Source organism: Monodelphis domestica, chromosome 6 (genome assembly GCF_027887165.1).
Source record: "Monodelphis domestica isolate mMonDom1 chromosome 6, mMonDom1.pri, whole genome shotgun sequence".
Classification (NCBI taxonomy): domain Eukaryota; kingdom Metazoa; phylum Chordata; class Mammalia; order Didelphimorphia; family Didelphidae; genus Monodelphis; species Monodelphis domestica.
Window position 1 is genome coordinate 22,405,604 of NC_077232.1, and position 22,767 is coordinate 22,428,370.

At 32.3% G+C, this 22,767-nt stretch overlaps 2 protein-coding genes across 2 annotated transcripts; both read right to left on the reverse strand.

Moving 5' to 3' along the window:
* Nucleotides 1–4,023: 4,023 nt before the first annotated feature.
* LOC100023370 (olfactory receptor 8K3-like) lies at nt 4,024–4,974 on the reverse strand. Its single transcript, XM_001374897.3, has one exon. It carries the CDS (start codon nt 4,972–4,974, stop codon nt 4,024–4,026), a length of 951 nt encoding a protein of 316 aa, XP_001374934.3.
* Nucleotides 4,975–6,983: 2,009 nt separating this feature from the next.
* Nucleotides 6,984–22,561, reverse strand: LOC100619532 (olfactory receptor 8J2-like). The gene is made up of 3 exons (XM_056803759.1): nt 21,623–22,561; nt 20,794–20,826; nt 6,984–7,082 (listed from the first exon to the last, which is right to left on the reverse strand). Exons 1-3 carry the CDS (start codon nt 22,559–22,561, stop codon nt 6,984–6,986), a joined length of 1,071 nt encoding a protein of 356 aa, XP_056659737.1.
* Nucleotides 22,562–22,767: the final 206 nt, after the last annotated feature.

Sequence of the window (22,767 nt, forward strand, 5' to 3'; positions counted from 1 at the left end):
GAACCCACATAATATTGATTCTATTACAGAAGATAGGAGTTTAAAATATCTTATTCCCAATATTTTGCAATGTGGAGATTTTATAAACTAAAGCATATACTAAAGGGAAAATTCCATGATTGTTTCAGGAGCATCAGGTCTAATATTATAACTGCCTTATTCCAAAGTATTCCCAATAAAGGTTGGACCAGCATATAACTTCACCTACAATGAATCAATGATTCTATTTTTGCACATCCTCTGTAATATTTGTAAGTTTTTTTTAAATTATTAATTATTATTAATCATGTTATTAGATCTAAAAATTGAAGTGGTAATTAAGATTTGTTTTCATTTGAATTTCTTGAAAAAATAATACTTTAGAGAATTTCAATGTGATTATCAATAACTCTTTTCTTCTGAAAATTGCGTTTTTATGTTCTTATAGTATTTTTCAATTGAGGAATGATTTTTTAAAAATAATTTTGCCTTATTTCCCTATATGCTTGAGGAATGAAGCTTTTTTCAGAGAAATTTGCTATTTTTTAACAGTTTCCTATAATTGTGTAACTTTGGCTTTATTAGTTTTGTTTATTAAGATATTTAATTTCACATAATCAAAATTATACTTTTTATCTATTGTAATCTAGTCATAAAAGCTTCTCTGTTCCACATATCTGACTGGTTGCTTTTTCCCAAGGTTTCCTAAATTGCTTATGATATCATTCTTTATGTCTAAAACATATCAAATTTTATCTTATCTTGATATGCAGTGAGAGAAGATAGTCTATAAAGTTTCTACCAAAATGTTTTCATGTTTTTCCAGAAGGTTTTATTGAATAGAGAAACCTTGCCCCCAAAACTAAATATTTAGGTTTATCAAATGGATATTTTGTGTCAGTATATCAACTATTTATCAACTCTTATATTTCTTATTTAGTAATCTATTTTTAAATGACAAGTACTTTATGGTTTATTTTTAGAATCCTATACTATTATGGTACAATTCTCATTTTTTAAATTTATTGCCTATTCTTCTATTTTTCCAGATGATTATAAAAGTTTTTCCAAGCTTTATAATTTTCATCACTTTCATTGTTATGTTACAGAATAAGATTAAATTTTATCTAAATGTCCAGTTACATTTGGTCCTCAGAAGCACAAATTATAAAAATCTTGTTAACAGTACATCATACATTGATGCTATACAGATAGGCCATAGACCACAGACTCTAATACAACCTGCCAGATATGATGACAGTTTAGAATAAATTCTTAGAGATAGTCATCTAAATCATAGACCATGGCTAAAAGAATGAAACATTCATTAAAGATAAATGTAATTAATGATTAACATCACGAGGAATATTTATTGGGTTCTGCATTCAATATAAGGAATGATATTTTTTTACTCTGAAATGGAAAACCATTTTTATGATCAATGACAAAAGAATTCTAAAAATCAGGAAATTCCAGGTATCTTCCAGGTATCTTGGGGGGAAAATGTGGTTGTGGAGCTGAGATCAATCTTGGTCAGTATGATAATTTTTAAATTCACCAAATATCTGTCAATGTATTTGAGGAGCAATACTCCAAAGAAAGAGACCTATAGATCACGACTTCTTGTAATGCCCATGATAATATACATAGTCACCTAGTACTTTGTATCGTCATTGTTTTGGACCATTTCATACAATATTGCAACATAAACTGAGAAGAAAAGAGAGAAACATTGTTTAATAATTGTTTGACATATTAGTAAAACCATAAGACAATAAGATGAATTAAATAGCATCTGTGCAAGTTTTCTCATCAAATCATAGCATATATGAATGATATGATATGATTTTATGCTAAGATATGATTTGTCATGTCTTATCAAACATTGTTATATGATATCATATTATGCTATTTTATATTATACCATATCAAAATCATTAATATTATCATTATCTTGTGACCAAATAGAGAGTAATTTTATTTTTATTTGACAAAATTATGAATGAATAATCTATAGCAACTCTAAAAAAATGGAAAGTGAAGGGATATTCATCAATTAGGAAATGACTAAACCACTTGTAGTATATAATTATAAAGGGATATTCTTGGACCATAAAAAACGACAAATAAGATGATCAAAAGAAATAAACAACTTGAAAATACTTACATGAAATAATATGAAGTGAAATGGGTAGAATCAGGATAACCCTGTATACTATAATAGCAATACGGTATGATAATAAACTGAAAATAAATTAAGTATTTTAAATAATGCAAGGATCCAAGAAAACTCTAAGGGACTAATGATTTAAAAAAGGCTATTCATACCATAGAAAGAACAGACAGAGTCTAAATGAAGATTGACATATACCATTCTTAACTTTATTTCCTACATGAATTTTTCTCTAGCATGAGCAATATACGTTTCACAATATGACAAACATGGAGATATGTTTTGCTGATAACACATGTACAACCTATATGATATTACCTGCTATATTGGGGAAGATGGAGATGTTGGAGAAGGAAGAGAACATGGATTGCAATATGTTGGAAAGAGAATATTAATAATTGTATCTATAATTTGTAAAAAATTAAAATCAATTAAAATAAATCCTCATCATTGAATTCATTCTTATATTTTTATTTAAATTTCATACTTAATTTTGGTCTTTTCAAAAGGAATCTTTTAAAATTTTCTTTTACACTTGAAGTACTTTTCCTTCCACAAGAAATTTCTGTATTTTCTTTGTGACATTTCTTATACTTCTTTTTTCAGTGCTTCTTTCAGGAAGTGCTTGGAGTGAAGTTTATGTTTATTTCAACCTACTATTCAAAAAATACATGAGGTTTTCATTTTAATTTAATAAAACATAACATTAAGGAGAGATAATTTATGGATCATTAGACTCCCTGAAAGATATGATTCTTAAATGAATTTTTCTTAATTTTTCCTGGTCAGATTTTTATTACAAATTATTTTTTTAAATTCTATTTCACATTATTGATTTTATTCTAATTATTTTCTGCTGCCTCATATAGTTATTGATTTCTGACTGTTTTCATGGATTCTATTTTTTGGTGTAAGGTTTATCACCTGGTTTTCTAAATTAGTAATTTTCCAAATTTTTCCTCCAAAGAATTTTATTTCACTTTTAGTCTCTTAGTTCATTTTTCTCAGTGTGTATGTAGTCCATATGGTAAATACATTCCCCCCCCCCGAGTCTTTATTTATAATTGAGTTTTTGACAAATATTTTTAAAAATATTCATCTTTCCAATGTTAATTGCTTCCCTGGTTCTTTGGGTCAGGACCAATATTCTGCTACTTCATTTTTGGTTGAGATACTGAACCAAATACTCAATTTTGGTTGAGAATTCCTCCGTGTTTTTGAGATTACTTCTAACTCCCAGATGCTGTCGTTTTAAAGATCCAGAACTTCAGGTCTTTCTGAGTATGTCAGAAACAAGTGAATATTAGAGTCTCTGGACTTGGATAGTCAATATCAGGTTAACGTGACACCATCTTGGTTGATATTACAACTAGATGGCAGTTTCAGTTCCAAAGGACTTCAAATGCACCTTGCATTCTCACACTCTGAGGGATTTCTCAAGGAAGCTCTCTTTTTCCCTGGCCTCACTTTATATGTTCTGCCTCTGTTTGATTGAATCAGAGATCACCAGGTTAAAGACTTCTGCCTGATTTTTAATGTTGTTCCTGGGTGGAAGAAGTCATTGAAATTCTAGTTTCATTTCAGGATCATCATTTAGATTTGTTGGGACTTCACTGTTTTACTGGAGGAGGTATGTAGGAGCAAGTTAGTTTCCTTAATTCACTTAAAAAGCTGATGTTCTGACATCTAACCCAAATTCAGAAACTATAGATTAGAGCAATTATGTTCTCTTTAGCTAAGGGGAATCTAGGGTAGAATTTGACTGAGGCTTTCAATAAAGGAAAGGAGAATAGAACTTCTGTTGAGTAAGAAAACAAAGAATGTTTTTCAAACTTTTCATTACCAATTAGAAACATCTGGTATATTTACCATTAAATAAAACATTTTTGTCTATTTTTCAGGGTTCTTTGTAAGGCAGCTTTCACTTCTGTGTTTCTCAAGCTGTAAATCAAAGGGTTGAGCATGGGAATCACCAAGGTATAAAACACGGAGGCCATCTTGTCTGTATCAAAGGAGTGACTAGATTTGGGTTGCAAGTACATGAAGGTGAGAGTCCCATAGAATACAACTAAAACTGTGAGATGAGAGCCACAGGTAGAGAAGGCTTTGCGCCTTCCCTCAGCAGAGTTCATTTTGAGGATGGCCACAAGAATAAACACATATGAAATAAGGACAACCAGAAGAGAGGAGAATAGATTAAGAGCAGAAAGGGACAAAATTATTAATTCTATGTCACTAGTATTAGAACAAATCATGGACAACAATGGGAGGTTGTCACAGTAGAAATGTCTAATTACATTAGATCCACAAAAATATGAATTAAAAATCTTGATAGCAATTGTTAGGGAAACAAACATGCTATAGATGTAGGGGATAGCCACCAGGATCCAGCACACTTTGTCAGACATGATGACTGTGTAGAGCAGAGGCTTACAAATAGCCACATAACGGTCATAGGCCATGGCTGACAGCACAAAAAGTTCACTGATGATTAGTGTCACAAAGACAAATAATTGTATTGCACAACCAGTGTATGAAATTATATTTTTCTCCACTACAAAATTGACCAGCATTTTTGGTCCAATGGCTGTGGAGTAACCAAGATCAATGAGTGCCAAGTGCCTGAGGAAAAAATACATGGGTGTGTGCAGGCGAGAATCAATCTTAGTTAGGATGACCATGCCAAAGTTTGCCACCACTGTAACAGTGTAGATGAGAAGGAAGACCAGAAACAAAGGAACTTGTAGCTCTGGATGATCTGTAACACCCATGAAAATAAATTCAGTAATCTTAGTCAGTGAAGTTTCATTTCCTCCTTCCATTTCTTTCAGATACAGAAAATATCCTGGAAAAAAAGGAAGGATACTTCCTTAACTATAAAGATACACTTATTATTATTAATAATAAATTGGCTACAATTTAAATAACAATTTAAAATTTTCAAATAATTATATATATGCCTTTTTATCTCTATGGAAATTATAATCAAAACGTCATTAATAAGACATGAAATTGTGTTAATAAAATTTATTTTTATTTTTATTTTTAAACCCTTACCTTCTATCTTTTATAGTACATGATAATGTGTATTGGTTCTAAGGCAGGAAAGTAGTAAGTACTAAGCTAGGAAGTGCCTAAGGTAAAATTTGAACCCAGGATTTCTCATCCATTGGCCTGACACTCAATCTACTGAGACACTTAGCTGCCTCCTGACTCTTATTTTTAATGAAATTCCCCAATTTCTCAGCATACAGCCTGAAGGTCTAGGGACTCCTATAGTTTAGTGATCACTTACTCATTGATTTAACTTTTTTCTGGTTGAATATAAGAATACTATGAAGGATTATAGGAGCTTTTATTCTGGAGCTTTTCTAAATAATCTTGGTAATGCTCCTGAATAACAAAACTTCTTGAATAACAGGAGAATTTTGATTTTAAGACTTTGTATTAAGATATCTTTACATGCCAGTTGTTAAACTCTCTGAAAAATCTATGAACATTCAGTGCCACAAGAAAATCTCTAACACTGAATGTTCAATGGCTGCCACCAATCCATTTGGGAAGAAAAAATCCGACAGTTGAAGCTTCCTTTGGCAATTAAATTTTAAAAATCAAAAGAATAAACAAATAGAAGAAAATTTGAAATTTATCTCTTAAAAATAAACAAGTGACTTGGAAAAAAAGATCCAGAAGAGATAATCTAAGAACCATTAGATTGCCTGAAATCCATCATCAAAGAAAGAACCTTGATACCATATTGAAATAATTTATCAGGGAAAACAGCATGAATATTCCTAAAAAAGTAGAGAAAAAAGAAATTGAAAAAAATCTCCTAAAATCAAATATTATAAAACCACAATCAGGCTTACACAGTACCTAGAAGTTTCTACATTTACATATTAGAAATAATTTGTTATGATATTCTAAAAGGCAATGGATCTAGGCCTATAACCATGTATCACCTACTCAATAAAAATCAGTATAATACTCTATGGGAAAGATACAAAAGGGCTTCAGAGATACTTGTTGAATTTTAAAGAAAGGCCCTTGTGGACACTGGAGGTGGAGAACATGGTTAAGGCGATTTAAAGACTTTTTTAAGACTGAATGAGCAATTCATATACTCTGAAAATGTCAATTAAAAAAAAATCTATGCTTATATAGTTGAAATCAAGGCAAATAACATTCTTGTTACACCTAGTGGTCAATTGTCTCCCTCCACATATGGCCCCACTTTCCAGTGCTGTGAAATTGAATAATCACACCTGAAGTATCTCCTCACATGGTGATGTCATATTAATTAGATGATATAAATTATATGCTCAGCAAACAATATACTGTGGGAAATCCATGCATTGTCATTAATATTATTAGTCATACTACTGAATTTTGTCACAGATCCCTTTTATATTTCCTTTCCTACACTTCACCTTTATTCTTTCTGGAAACTGCTTAATTTCCCGATGAACATTTTCTGATTCTTTAGCTTACCTTATCATATATTTCTTGATCAGAATCTTTACCATATCTCCCATTTATGGAATGTACAGCCTGAATCCTCCTTATTGAGCCTTTCCTTCCCTTGCATGATCATTTACTTTCAAATTCACCAGCAAACGGACAATATGCTGGTAAGCAAAGAACAGTCACTGAAGTGCTCCAACTTTGACCAGAGCAGTGGATGTGTCTTACTGCTAACTGCAGAATTGTATTCTAACTAGTTGGGCTACTCTTCTGCTCATACATGCCTTTCAGCATTTTACATCTTTGCTTTCTCTCCTAGCCTCTTTCCACTGTTTACATGTCCTTGATTATTCTGTACTGCTAGATGTCAGAGGTTGTTCCCAGTGGTCATGACATATTTTTTCTGAGCCCAAGTGTTCTTCAGACCGAAGACACATTCAATCACCTCTACATGGAAACCTTGACCCTAAAGGGATAGGTATGGTTGTGCAACTATGACATTTCAATCAGCAAATGTCCCAATGACAATGGCAAATAGTATGGAAGCTTTTTGCTGATTATTTAAGTAGTTAAGTTCTATAATCTACTTGGTCAGTCGGACTTACTTATTCCTTATTTAATCCATGTTACACCGATCTTTGTTATGATAGCATCAAATAGGAATTATAATAAAGTAACTACCAGATATACTAAAGATGTAATAGCACTTACTTCCAGGGATGTTGTTAGGATCAAATGATAAAATATTTGTAAAGCATTTACTCCAATGCCTAGCAAAGAGTAGGTAATATGTTTATGTATATTTACACATCTATATCCCATATTTTACTATATCAGAGTCATCAATTCCTCACTGTTATGCACTGGAATAGGGGGTGCAGGGTCCCCTGGGGGACCACAAGTCTTTAAAGCAGCAGTTATCAACCTCTCAATTTGTAGCAATGAGAATACAGAATGCATATCAGGTATTTACATTCTGAATCATAACTGTAGCAAAATTACAGTTTGGAAGTAGCCACCAAAATAATTTTTTGGTTTGGGGTCACCACAACATGAGGAACTGTATTGCAGGGTCACGGCATTAAAAAGGTTGAGAACCACTGCTCTAGAGGAATCCCAGATCAAAAAGAGTACCTTTGAAATTCCTCAATCCTGGACTCCAGGAATGCTGCTGGTGGAAGAAAGCCATCTCTGATGCAACCAAAGAGACAACTGAATGAACAAAGGATTAGCTGAGAGCTACAATTCCTTTTGTTTTAGATACATTTTGCCTAGTTTTGTGATGAGTTTGAGCACTGAGGTATACCTTCTGTTTTCACCTAAAACATCACTGGATTCTTTGAGATATGCAACTCACTCACCTTCATGATTGGGACTCAATATATCATAAATAATTTATATCTGTGCTTCTATCACAGACAACAAGGTACCTTACAGGAGAATGTCACTTCTTTTTTCCCTTCCTCACCTTCCTTTCCTGCTCAATGTAATCTCTGTTCCTTTAAGATATAAAAATCCTGGACCCCCTATCCCAAAGGAGGCTGCCTCCTGGCCATTCATTCAATACATTCCTGTATTTTTAAAGATTCTCAGTGTTTTGTAATTCTTTAAGTGGACACGCTCCTGAACAAGATAATATCAAGTTCTTCCATGACAATGCCTGTTGTCTATCACTTTCATCCTTTGCAATATCTCTACCATATGTCCCCTTTTTCCCTTTGCCACTGTCACAGGTCTAGAGCAATCCCTGACCACCAAGTATGTAGATACCACAATAACATTTGGGTGAGTTTCCTTATTTCAAAACTCTCCATCATGCAATGTATCCTCCATTCACCCACAAAACAGATTAGAACTTGTCACTCCCTATTTCATAAACTCCATTACCTTGCTACTCCTTTTAAGATCAAATAGAAAATGGGGCAACTGGGTACCTCTGTGGATGAGAGTCAGGCCTAGAGATAGGAGGTCCTAGATTAACTTCCTAGTTATGTGATCCTGGAAAAGTCACTTAACCCCCTTTGCCCACCAATTGCCACTCTTCTGCCTTGGAACCAATATATAATATTGATTATAATGATTCTAATTTTTTAAGAAAGATTGAACATAATATTCTTGGAAATTAAAAATCCTAGATGATCTACCCTCCTCATATTTTCTAATATTTTTATAGTTTGACCCCCAAAACATATTCCCCAGGAGTGAAACTCTTTGATTCAATTACAATGACCTCCCAGCTCTTCCATAAACAAGACACTTCGTCTCCTAAATATGGGTATTTTCTAGTTTTCCACCATGTTTAAAATATTTCCTTTAAGATCCAAACATATATATATTTCCACAGGAAGACTTCCTGACCCCTCTTAATTCTAGTTTCTTCCTTCTTATTTCCTTTTTATCCTACATATAGCTTTTGTGTACATATTTCTTTGGTAATTTTCTCCCTCATTAGATTATTTACTCTTTGGAGTAGGTAGTCTTTTTTGTCTTTCTTTGTATCAAAATCTATTAGCCATAGTACCTAGCACTTAGTAGGGATTTAAATTCTTATTGATTGAGCATATATAGGAATAAAAGATTGTCAGCTATATGGAGTATGGCATGGAGAAAGGAGAGCCTAATATGAGACAACTAAGCTTGAGTCTATAGTAATAGGCCAGGTGAAAGGGGTAAATGGTTGTTGGTTGTATAGAAATATAGCAATGGATGTTAGCAATGTTGAAGAGTTGGAATCATTAGAACTTCGTAATTAAATATCCCTAGTAGGATAATCAGATTGAACAATATAAGATTACTCTTTTGTTGCAAACTGTGGCAACTGCAAGAATATTGGCATCTTTGTACATAAATTTTAAAAATTATCAGAAATAATTCATTGAGAATGATCTGAGGATTTTGTTTTGTTTTGTTTTGACATGGTGAGTTTGGGATATCCTGAGAAAGCTACATAGTACTGATAGTTGTCTGTAAGTTATGATAGATGAAAAATTTTAAAGCAGATAATGAGATTAGGAGAAAGAAGGGAGAAAAAGTAGAGGCTCAGGACAGATCCATAAATACATTTTACATAGCCAATGTAGTATGAACAATAAATTTAAGAAGTAAACTAAGAATGAATGGTCCTGCATTTAAAAAGAACAACAGAGCAATGTAAAGTAAGCTCAAGATGAGTGTGTATCTAGAAACAGATGATTAATGTAAGAGAATACTTTCAAATTATCCAGAACAAAGAGATATAAAAAAATATAAGCCAGCTTGGCAATGAAGAGATTTTTGATAGCCTAAGAGAAATAATTTTTAAACAACTTTCCATTATATTAACTTTCATTTCTTTTCAATATTATACAATAAATTCAGCATATTTTAAACCTTTTCTTTGGATTTTTTCTCTTTTTTCTCTACTCTGAATTTTTTCTTTAATGGCAAAATATGATACAGCAATTTGTGTCAAATGTTATTAAGCCATCTGTATGAACTTTGATGATGCCAGGGATATATTTGATACTCTTCACATTAAATCTAACATTTGGAATTAGTGGAGGCAATGCCTCTACTTATGAAAAGCCAAAGAATGTCTTTTCTTGGAACAAAAAGATTGTGAAATGATGAAAATATCAAATCATACATTCAGTAGCAGAAGGGATTTTGGAAGTGTCTTGTCCCATCATCTTATTTTATAAATGAGTAAAGTAAGATTGAAAGAAAGGTCAAACATCATAGTGTTTGAGACATTAAGCTAAACTTAGGTCTTCTTGAATCAAAGTACAATCCCTTCTCCACTATGTTGTAACTCATTCAATTTCTCCTCTATTGACTTTACCACATACACTCCAAAATATCCCTGGAAATTTTTAAGAGTGAAATATTTCATGGACTTTTCTGACTGATCTTTCAGTTTCTATATTAATGAATGCTGTATCACTTGTTTCATTGAAAATCTAGATTTCTTTAATTTTTATTAGCAGTAGATATTAATATCTGTTAAATATAGAGATTTAAGGATCTATTATATAGTACTAGATCTGAAGCTAGTGAGTCTGGGAAGTCTTTAGCATTTATAGGACTGTTCTGAAGACAAAGAATAATGTTACCTGCTTTCCTGGAATGTCACATTTGTTTTGGCTTGATTATATTATTCCTTCTCCCAGCTGATGAAAGGAGCATTTATAGGTTTCTAGGTCCCTCTGAGAAATTATTCCTGAAGTGTGGGAGGGTTTTAATGACTTCTGAACTATCACTTCAGGGAAATTAAAAGTGTTTGCATCCCTCATCTATGTCAATCCTGATGTGTATTCTTTTCATCAGAGAGATATAGACTTATCCATTCCACAATGCAACTTTCCTCATAAAAGTTTCAATATATTCCACCTGTTGCCATGAAAAATTAAATGAGAATTTTCTGAGAGTTTTGCTGGAGCCACAGATGACACATAAAGGCCAGATGAGAACACAGAAAATATTTAGAAACACCAAAATTAACATTTAACCTAAAATATAAATACCATGTAAAAGAATAAAAAGGAATTAAGACTTCTTTGATGCAAAGGGAAAGCAAAAATACTTTTATGGGGATATTCCAAATGGCAGTCACCAGTTACTAGCCCCACAATGTGGAAAGGATAGCAATATTTTTCCACATCTTGCTTAGTCTAGCACCCAGGGATGTACACATCTATACTACACTGACATGTGCTAGCAAATGACAAATCAGAAACAGACTGATGGTCACCTGGGCTGTCCTAAGCCAAGCTTGAGCCACAATTGGCACATGTGAGACTCAGGAAGTGATGTATAGAACTGCTTTTGGAGTTCTCATCACTTCCTGTGATGAGGGCTGAGCAGAGTTCGATCCTGGAAGTAGAGCTTGGAGGAGCTCCTTCAGACAGCTTCCTTTGGGCGATCACTTGGTGAGTGACAAAGACTGACTCCCCTTTCCCTTGGCTCTCAGGGGAAGGCTGACCTTAGCTAAGACCTTGAACTCCTTCCTGGCTCAACCTGAGCTGGAGCAGTTTGAGTTAACTCTCTCTCTCTCTCTCTCTCTCTCTCTCTCTCTCTCTCTCTCTCTCTCTCTCTCTCTCTCTCTCTCTCTCTCTCTCTCAATTTCTTTCTCCAATTGTAACTAAATCACCAAAAAATCCCATCCTGACTTGAGTATTTCATTTAGGATTTAAGAAATTAAATCCTTGGTGACCAATAATTATTACATTCAGTCTCTACCCTAAATTTAACCTTTACACCACAAACTATTATATTTGAACTTCCTTAGCCTACTTCAATTCCTTCAATTTGTGGATGGTTTCCCTACTATTCAACCAGCCTCATATTCCTGGTATAAGTCACACCTTGTCATAGTGAATAGTCCTTGTAATATACTGCTGTAGTCCCTTTGCTAGTATGTTATTTAAGATTTTTGCATCAATCCTCATTGAGTAAATTGGTCTTTATTTTTTTCTCTATTTTTGATCCTCCTGCCTTAAGTACCAGCATTATATTTGTTTCATAAAAATAATTTGGTTGGATTCCTTTACTTATTTTACCAAATAATTTGTATAATATTGTGATTAATTATTCTTTAAATATGTGATAGAATTCACTTGTAAATCTATTTGATGCTTGGAATATTTTTTCTTGGGGAGTCCATTGATGGTTTGTTTAGTTTATTTTTCTGAGATGGAGTTACTTAAATATGCATTTCCCTCTTGTTAATCTAGGTAGATTAATTTTTTTGTAAATATTCATCCATTTCACCTAGATTATCAGATTTATTAACATATGATTGAACAAAATACCTCATGAAAATTGCATTAATTTCTTCTTCATTAGAGGTGAAATCACTCCTCTCTTTTTTGATTCTGGTAATTTTATTCTTTTCCATCATTCTTCAAAATAAATTTAATGTTCTATTTTATTTTTTATGGAACTAGCTCCTATTCTTATTTATCAGTTCAATATGTTTTTTACCTTCAAATTTATTATTTATCCATTGATTTTTAGTATTTCTAATGTATTCTTTAATGGGAGATTTTTTTATTTTTTTATTTTTCTAGTATTTTTTTAGTTGTATAACCAATTAAATGATTACTTTTTTCTTTATTGTACTGATATAAGCATTCAGGGATATATGTTTTGCCCTGAGCACTGTTTTGTCTGTATCCCATAAACTTTGATACATTGTTTCCTCATTGTCATTCTCTTCAATGAAGTCAGTGATTGTTTATTTGATTTGTTTTCTGACCCACAGGTTTTGAAGAATTTGATTAGTTTCCAATTAATTTTAATTTGCCTCTCTGTGAACCCTTATTGATTATAACTTTCATTTCATTATGCTCTGAAAAAGTTGCTTTTATTATTTTTGATTTTCTGCAGGTGGTTGTGAAGTTTTTATGCCCTAGTACTTGGTCAATTTTTGTATATGTACCATATGCTACTGAAAAGAAGGTATATTCCTTTTCAACCATATTCCATTTTATCTGTTAAATTTAACCTTTCTAATATTTCTTAACTTTCTTATTTCTTTCTTGTTTATTTTTGGGTAGATTTATCTGGTTCTGAAAAGGGAAAGTTGAGATTCCCTCATAAGCATAGTTTTATAGTCTATTTCATCCTTAAGCTCCTTTAGTTTCTCCTTTAAAAATGTGGATGCTATACCATTTGGTGCATATATGTTAAGTGCTGATATTATCTCAGTGTCTATATTATCTTTTACCAAGACATAATTACCTTACTTATCTCAGACCTATTTTTGCTTTTACATTAGTTTGAGATCATGATTGCTATCCCTGCTCTTTTTGTCTCAGGGTTCTAGATTCTTGCCTTGACTTTCTCTATATCAACCTTCCTTAAATAAAGAATATATAGTAGGATTCTGTTTTTTAATCCACCCTGCTTCTCACTTCCATTTTATGGGTAAGTTCATTCCAATTACATTCACATTTATGATTACCCTTATTGACTCCTTTCACAATGATTTAAGTTACAGTGCCATCTTTTTTTTCTGTAAAATATTAAGACCTTTTTTAACTAGTCAATGTATGTTCAGGGAGTGGTCAGTGTGCTACCCAGATTCAAGAAAAGTGAACTCCTTAATTAGTTTAGATGAAATTTTTGCATTGAGATCACAAAAGAGAAGATTATTTATTATCTAGAAGAAAGACTCTTATTTGGCTTGTTCATTTTATCTGTACTGCCAGTTGCTAGAGGGAGGAATTTATGGGTTTCTCATTCCCCATGAGGCCAAGTCTCTGTAACACAGAATAATTTTAATGAATTTCATATCATTATGTCATAGAAATGGTCAAGACTTAGATATAAGATTTTTTAAGTTTATCTAATTCCATGACATATTTATTAAATACTCACCATATTCAGTCTCCTATTTGTTGGTGATACATATTTTTTTTTGCCTCAAGTTCAAAGATAATATATAAACGTATGTGATAGATCTGTAGGCAATCAAAAGAATTCATGTTAACCTTCCACTTTCTAAAGCTCAGGTAGATGAAGAATATCTAATGTTCAGAACATAAAAATTTGCATTGATAAGATGAAGAGTTCATTTTTTTAGATATCTACCAAAGATAGATAGATACAAGTAGACTTTGCATTGGGCACCAAAAATAACCGGGGTAGTTGAACAGGCTAGATTGTCTTTAGAAAATTATGTTCTTTTAGAAGGATCTAGATGGTGATTGCAATGGACAGAGAACACTAGATCTGTAGTTATAAAGAACTGATTTCTAATAATTTTAAATGGGTTACTTAGGGAAAAAAACCTAATTGTAAAAAATTAATCAGAGCAACTTTGTGTGTGTGTGTGGTGGCACAGATTTAGAAACTGAGAGAGTATCTGTTAATTGGGGAATGATTGAACAAATTATTTTATATGCTTGGAATGGAATACTATAGTGCCATAAGAAATAACAAACAAGATGATTATTTAAAAAAGAAAACCTGGAAAGACTTGTATGAAATGATGCAAAGTGAAGTGAGAAGAACCACAAGAATGTGGTATATAGTAACAATAATGTGTAATGATCAATTGTGAATGACTTAGCTATTATAAAGCATCCAGGACTACTCTAATAAATTCATTACAAAAAAAGGATATCTACCACAATAAAAGGAACACAGTAAATATGAATGCAAATTTAAAATGCCCTTCTTTATTTTATTTGTTCCATGACATTTTTCTAGTGTACACAATATGAATGTATTGTCACAAATTAAGTAACATGAAAATATGTATTATATGACAATATTTGTATGACCAACATCATATGACCTAACTTCTTAGACAGGGGAAAGGAGTGGGAAGAAAAGAAAGAACATGGATTAAAAATATCAGAAATAAAAAATTAAGATGTGTTGATATGTTATCTAGAAAAAAAATTGTAAAATAAAAAAATTTAAATGTTTTACTAGATAAGAAATAGAGTTGTTGATCATTAGAATAGATAAGGTTTACAATACATTGACTAAATTACCATAATTATTATTTGGGAATCTAAAAATACAAGTTTGATGGTATAAACTCATTATTCAACAAAGTCTTCTAGGAAAACAACTTAACAGGAATTAGACATAGATCAACATTGCTCACCTTATGAAGATGAACATAAAGTCAAAATAGACATGTTTTAGGAAAAAAACAAAGCTACTGCGAGTAAATTGAGAATGAAAAACTGAGGCTTAGCTTAAGAGATCTGCCAAGGGTCACACAATTAGCAACTGTTTGGCTAGAAATGAACTCTGGTTTTCTGGCTCCATTCCTTTTCCTCTATGTACTGTGCTATCTAGTTTCTCCTTCATAATATAATTGCAAACAAATGTTTTTGGAGCTCTCCACAGTATTTTTTTAATCAGAAAAAAGGAGTTTAAAAAATAAAATAATGTTATTGAATTTATTCAACATTGAACTAATGAACTAATGAGCTCAATTCTTCACACCTATAATTTATATAAAAATTTCTAGTTATCTACTTTTGTATTATTTAACTAGTAGTTAATGCTTCTGTTGATTTGACTCTTAAGAAGAATCAAAAATCATTCTTCTCCTGTTGTACTTTTGCCATAAGCAAACAAATTTAAAAATTGTACAAGTAAAGATACTTCTGTACTCCATCTCCAACTATAACCCCCATCAATGTAGATGAAAGAGAAGAGATTATTTAATCAACAATGGAATGTCTTAAATGGAAGTTTGGTGACATCTCACTATTAGTTTCTCAAACATGTCATACTATACTAACCCCAGCTTTATTCAGGATACCACTGATGCCTTTCTTCATATTTAAGAAAAAGATATGACTTGAAATAACCTGCTTTCCAAATCTCCATTTGGCTTCATACTTACTTTAGATTTTATTACTTTATTTGTAAAATTTTGGTTCATTTTATTATCCCAATGATATTATTTGTTAACTATTCAAAATACGTTATCCTAATGGCCTTTCACCTTGCAGTGTGATTTCTTCTTTTTAAATTAACAATTATAATTATATCGTTGATATATTTATTATTACATTTTATTCTGTCACACTCATATGTGAATCATGCATGTCATGCTATTTTGATAATGGGAGACACTAGGTAGAATTTACTTATTATTCTCTTTTGTTGCACCTCACATATGACTGAAACTGGTCTCTGTGGTCCTAAATGAAAAAAAAAAAGTTCCTGTCCATGGCCTTGTTTATCAAAATACTTTTGTCCAATATCTCAAATTAATCTCAGATTTCTGAACATAATCCTTGATATTTTTATATGTTTAAGATTCCCTCACAATGTCATATCATTTCAGTGTTTTTGAACAAACCTTTTGCAAGAACAGCATCTTGGGACAGTATGTTGGCTACTATAATTCCTATCAGCAGGATAAGTGGTCCCCTTATCATACTTCTATTCCAACATTTGTAATAAAATCTAAGTTCTTCTCCAACATAGAACAAATACTTCCATTTAAACTATCATTTCAATGTCCTATTTATTGGTATATTTCTCCTTTTTATTCCACATACCAGAGTTCCCAGAGTTACTAGCTATTTGTAGCAATCTATTCCTTAAATATGGGATTTTATAAAGATAATTTTTCTTCTATCAAGTACTTAGAACGTCTCTTTAAAGAATCTTAAGCTTTAATACATTCCTAGGAGGATCATAGAGCTTCCAGTTATTATTTTCATTTATCTCCACACTAGCAGACATTCTAGGAAATATCAGAATATTTGGAGGAAACCTTTCATGTGTTGTTTGAACTCCATAACAAGATGTCATTTCTCAATCCACATTCACCAGATATTCTGCATTTCTTTGATGTGGTGATCACTTCACTATGGAATTACCTTATTTCAGTCTTCATCCAAGCCAAATACAGGTAACAATAGTATTCTTAAGATCCACAGATCATGAATATAATGGAAATATTTTCTGTATCTAACAAGTACTAAAAGGTTGAAGGTATGGGAAATGAAATAGGAAGATGCTTAAAATTAACATGACTGAATATGGTAGAATTTTTCACCTTATACCAAGTGACCAAGTCAAGTATTATTTCCTCCAAAAAAATCTAAGTTCATTGATGGCATGAACCAATTTTTGTTCATATTTTTAGTTCCAATTCTTAGCAAAGTACCAAGTAAAAGGATTTTCTACATGTTTTTTTTAATTACTTGCATCTCCCAAAAAAGAACACTTTAAACAAATATGAGATGCTCACTTTGGGGACACATAGAAACTGACTTAATGAAGATAATTTTACTAGAAATTTTGCTAGGGCCATTTAATCAAAACATCAAGTAAACTAATTATACACACACACATATAAATATATACACACACACATAAATATATACATTTGTGTTTACATTAAACATATCTAAAAAACATAGTGGTGATGAATGGAATTTCCTCCTTAAAAATGTCCTAAACAATTTAAATTAAAGGCCCCTATATAGACTCATCTGTCACTTCTTTGGTTTTAAACTATATCACGTCCAGAAAGACAACCTGTATCACTTTTCTTTCTACAGCCTTATACAAATAAGGTATCCTGAAATTTGAGCTGATTTGGGTTGCCCATTAGAATGAATTCAATCATCATTTTTTATGTGCTTTATCTTTGTCATCTTTTCTATCCAAGGAAGCTAATCAAAATATAAAAGCAATAAACTTTCTTGACTTACTCATAGCATAGTCATTTAAACTCTTACTGGCTTAGGTAACATGAGCAGGAACTTTCATAGCACACTACAATGTATTTTATTCTCCACATAGCCACCAAAATCACATACAACATACACACACACACACACACACACACACACACACACACACACACTAAAAAATCCACTTAATAAATGCCAGTGTTTCTCTATTCATTCCAGGATCAAATACAAAATCCTCTCCAGGACATTCAAAATTCATCAGAATTTAGCCCCTTAATCTTTTCCCAATTTTTTTACAACTTAATCCCCAAACCATATTCCCTATGGTAAAACTCTTCATTCCAGAGAGAATGACCTCTTAGTCATTCCTAAGCAAAACGATTTATCTCTTAGCAATGGATCCACCCCATCTATCGTGCCTAAAATACTCTCCTTCCTGATTTCTGCCTATGAGTTTTCCTCACTTCTTTTTAAGTGCCCAAGAAAATTCTATTTTTTACAGGAAGTCTTCTTCAAACCATCTAAATTCTAAAGTTTTCCTTCTTAATTATTTCCTGCTTATTTTATATATTGTGAGACAGTGCATATTTGTTTTCTTGCTGTCTCCCCTCTTTGATTACTAACACCTTTGTAGTAGGTACTCTTCCCCCTTTAGTAAATCTTAATACAGTAAGTACTTTTTATATCACAAAACAGTATCTGGAACATATAGGTACTTAAATCCTTATTGACTGACTGTTTAGGAACAAAATTTTGTCAGCTGTGTGGAGCATGAATTGAAGAAGGAAACAGGAAAATACTATAAGGTTTTTCTAACAGTCCTGGTAAAAGGGAATATATGCTGGAGCTTTTGTAGGTATTGGCTAAATGGCAATATGGTGACAGATGTTGAGGATTTGAAATCAAGAGGACTCAGAAATTAAATAGGACTAAGATAAGAGAACAGATTAAAACATTACTCTTAGTTTGCAAGCTCTGGCAATTGCAAGAATGTTGGTGTTTCCATATAGATAGATAATTTGCAAGAAATAATGTTCTAGAGGATGGGATGAGCATTTTGTTTTGTTTTGATTTATTTTTTGATGATGATGAATGTGGAATGTCCTAGGAAACCTAGGTAGTTCCTAAAGTCATCTGGAAGTCATGATAGCTAAAAATATTAAAACTGATAAGAAAATCATGAGAGAGTAGGTAGGGGGGAAAAAGAGGCAAAGAAAGATTGTGGTACATATCTTGATATCTTGCATAGGAGATGGAGGATGGAAAGTAAATTGACAAAGGAAACTAAGACATGAAGATCACATATATAGGAAGAGAACAGCAGAGAAATATTGAGTAATCTCAGAAAGAAGGGTATATCCAGGGATGGATGACTAACATGGAGGAACATTTGAAAATTGGCAAGAAGAAAGAAAAATGAGAAAACATAAACTAATTTGGCAACTAAGAAATCTTTGGTGGCTTGGGGAGGTCACGTTATTTTTTACTTTTTCAAACCTTTTAAAAAGAATTCTGGATTTATCAAATCAACAAAATTATCATTTCAAGAAGTAATTCCAAAAGAAATCACAAATGAAATAAAATTTCATTATGTATGGGTTACATTTCTTTTCAAAATTAAAAACATTAATCATATTTGTCTAAACCCTTCTCTGCTTTTCTATATCTACCTTTAAATTGATTTTTTTCTATTTTCTTCTCTAGGTTTCTCCCCCATAATATTATTTGTGAATATTAAACATTCCTAAAGACTGGTTTCTGAGTTAGAAAATTTATTTTTCTTTAGGTTATTAATAATCAACAAATCAATTAGACAGTGATCTCTCTTGGACCTTGAAGTCCTATTGCAGGGATCCACAAATGCAATTTTGAAAGTTCATTATTCAGGCCTCCTCTGGACATTCCAAGACATCTCTGACTTATGAATAGTCAATAGGGAGATAGTCCAACAAATTCTCAATTCCCTCTTCAATTTTGTGACTAACTGTTGATTATGACACATGTAGGCCCATAACCTCAATGTCTAGAAAGAGAAATTTACTTCTGCCCAATGAGGGGCATCCAATGTTAATCTTTAGAATAATCAAAGATATGGTTATGACAATAACAAACATTTGGCCTAGGCTAGTTCTTATTAACTGATCAAGACAGACATAACTTTCCTATCTTTCCCACAGTGGAGGAAATTCTTTGGGTGCAGCATTTCCTGAAGTTCTTAGGAACTAAGAAGGATTTGAGAAATTGATGTGAATCTCTAATTCAAAACTCAGAAATGGAAATACATTACATTAGAAATCCTCTCAAATGCAACAGAACAATTTCTTTCAAGTATAATTACACTATTAACTTCAATGATCACCATGTTATGTCTATATTAAGTCTAACATTTAGAACTAGAAGAAGCAAGGGTACCAAAGTGTACCATTACTTGGAGATCAAAGATTATGGAATTAAGTGGTTCTATCAAGTAATATAACAGAAGCAGAAGAGACTGTTGATGTGACTGTTATCCTGTCTTCTCATTTTATAGATCAGAAAAGTGAGATTGAAAGAATGGTCAAAGGATCAGAGAGACAGTGTTTGATATATGATTTGAAATCTGGTATTTCTGAATCAAAGTCATATTTTCTTTCCACTAGATTATAACTCATCCAATTCCTCCTTCACTGAATTGTGGAACCTTTTCCATACTTTGTCACTGGTTGCAATGATGGTCAAATAATATTCTGACTGTAATTTATTTCACTTGAAATAATATTGTAAATAAGGGTTTGTTTCTTTGCCTAGCTGAGATCACAGAGTACCTCAATTTAGATAATTAGAATTAATCCATCAAAAATTTTGTAGAAGGTGACTCAGTGTCAGTTCTCAAGAATCTGATGTTCCTTTCCCAATTAGAATTTGAGCTTCAAAATAAAGAGTCTTTCCTTGTATCTTTGACAATTAGCACAGTGCTAGGTACTTAGTAGACACTTAATATATGCTTTCTAACTAAAAAAAAATAGAACATTTTACCATAAGCTTACAAATTCTCATAAATGAGAGCACAAATGAATTTGTAATATCATTGGAGCATTCAAAATGAACAAAAAAACCCCATAATTATGTAGCTTTAAGCAGATTTCTGAAACTAAAGTCCTCATATTAAGACCTATATCAGGATCAGAGCATATAGGATTATTTTGGGGGAAATTTTACAGAAATAGCAAATAACATATCAAGTCCAGCAGATTACAAAAAAAAAGTCTAGATACTTAGAAATGCATACTTAAACTAAATTTTATAATGACATTCTTTAAACACTCAAAATATTAAAAATCATACTTTTTCTCTGTTACTTCAAAAGGAGGGTCAAAAATTTTAAATGAACTTTCCAGAACATGGGGACATTCAACCATACCGCCCACAATGTGAAAGGAATATCGATCCTTCTATCTTTCTATCCTTCTATCCATCTATCTATCTATCTATCTATCTATCTATCTATCTATCTATCTATCTATCTATCCATTTTCTACATCTATCTATTCACATACACACATATGTGTATGTACATATTTTTATATTTAAGCACACATCTATGTTTCTGTATGTGCATATATATATTTATACATTTTATTATTTTTATTAATATATTATTATATTAAATACATGTTATAAAATTAAATTTTGTGAATATGTGGCTTTCTAAGTCAATAAATACCTGTAGGGTCTCTTATTTGAGTATGACAGCATATCTAATTGTATTCCATTCCTGGACCTTTAATTATTCATTCATGACAGCTCATTCCTGAACTTGTGAATATAAGGAATCTAACATGAATACTTATGAATTTATATGTTTTCTTAAAGTTTGGCAAGGGTTGCTGAGGAGTTTCTTCAGAGCATCCTTCACATCCTTATTCCTCAGGCTATAGATCATAGGATTCAGCATAGGGATCACTAGTGTGTAAAACACAGAGGCCATTTTATCAGTATCTAAGGAATGGTTTGACCGGGGCTGCAAGTACATGAAAAGTAGTGTCCCATAGAAAACAGTGACAGCCATCATGTGGGAAGCACAGGTGGAGAAGGCTTTCCGTCTTCCTTCTGCTGAGCGCATCCTCAGGATGGTCAAGATGATGTAGAAGTAGGACACAATTACAATGATCATGGAAAAAAAGAGATTAGTCCCTGAAAATGTAAATACTGCTGTTTCTGGGACATAGGTGTCAGAGCAGGATAATGCTAACAGGGGGACATTATCACAGTAAAAATGATTAATTATATTAGAAGAACAGTAAGACACTGAAAAAACACAGGAAGTGACAGTCAATGCTGTAGTTAAACTGTAGGTATATGTTAGGACCACAAGTAGTATACAAACCTTTCTTGATACCACAACCATGTAGAGTAGGGGGTTGCAAATGGCCACATAGCGGTCATAGGCCATGGCAGCTAACATGAAAATCTCAGCAACAATAAAGACTAAGAAGCCTCCCAGTTGGGTTGCGCACCCATAGTAAGAAATGGTTTTCTTCTCCACCAAGAAATTGACCAGCATCTGGGGAGCAATGACAGTGGAGTTGCCAAGATTGATGATAGCCAAGTGTCTGAGGAAAAAGTACATGGGAGTTTGAAGTCGAGAATCTATAGTAGTAAGTGTGATGATCCCCACATTTCCAGTCACAGTCACTCCATAGATCACTAAGAAGATGAAGAAGAGGGGAACTTGAAGCTCTGGATTCTCTGAGACTCCAATGAGGATGAATGCAGTTACATGGGAAAAATTTCCTGGAATCATTTATTTTTTTCACTTTATCTGTTTGGGGAATGAATTAGAAGATAGTTTTGAAACCTTAGGATGAATTTTCCAAAAGTAGCATCTTGACTAGAAAACAATTTCCTAGAATCTATTACACTATTACATTTAGGTATTTGGAAAAGCCTGACTTAGACTTGGAGAGATATGTTACATGAATTCTAAGCTATGAATAAAGATGAAAAAGA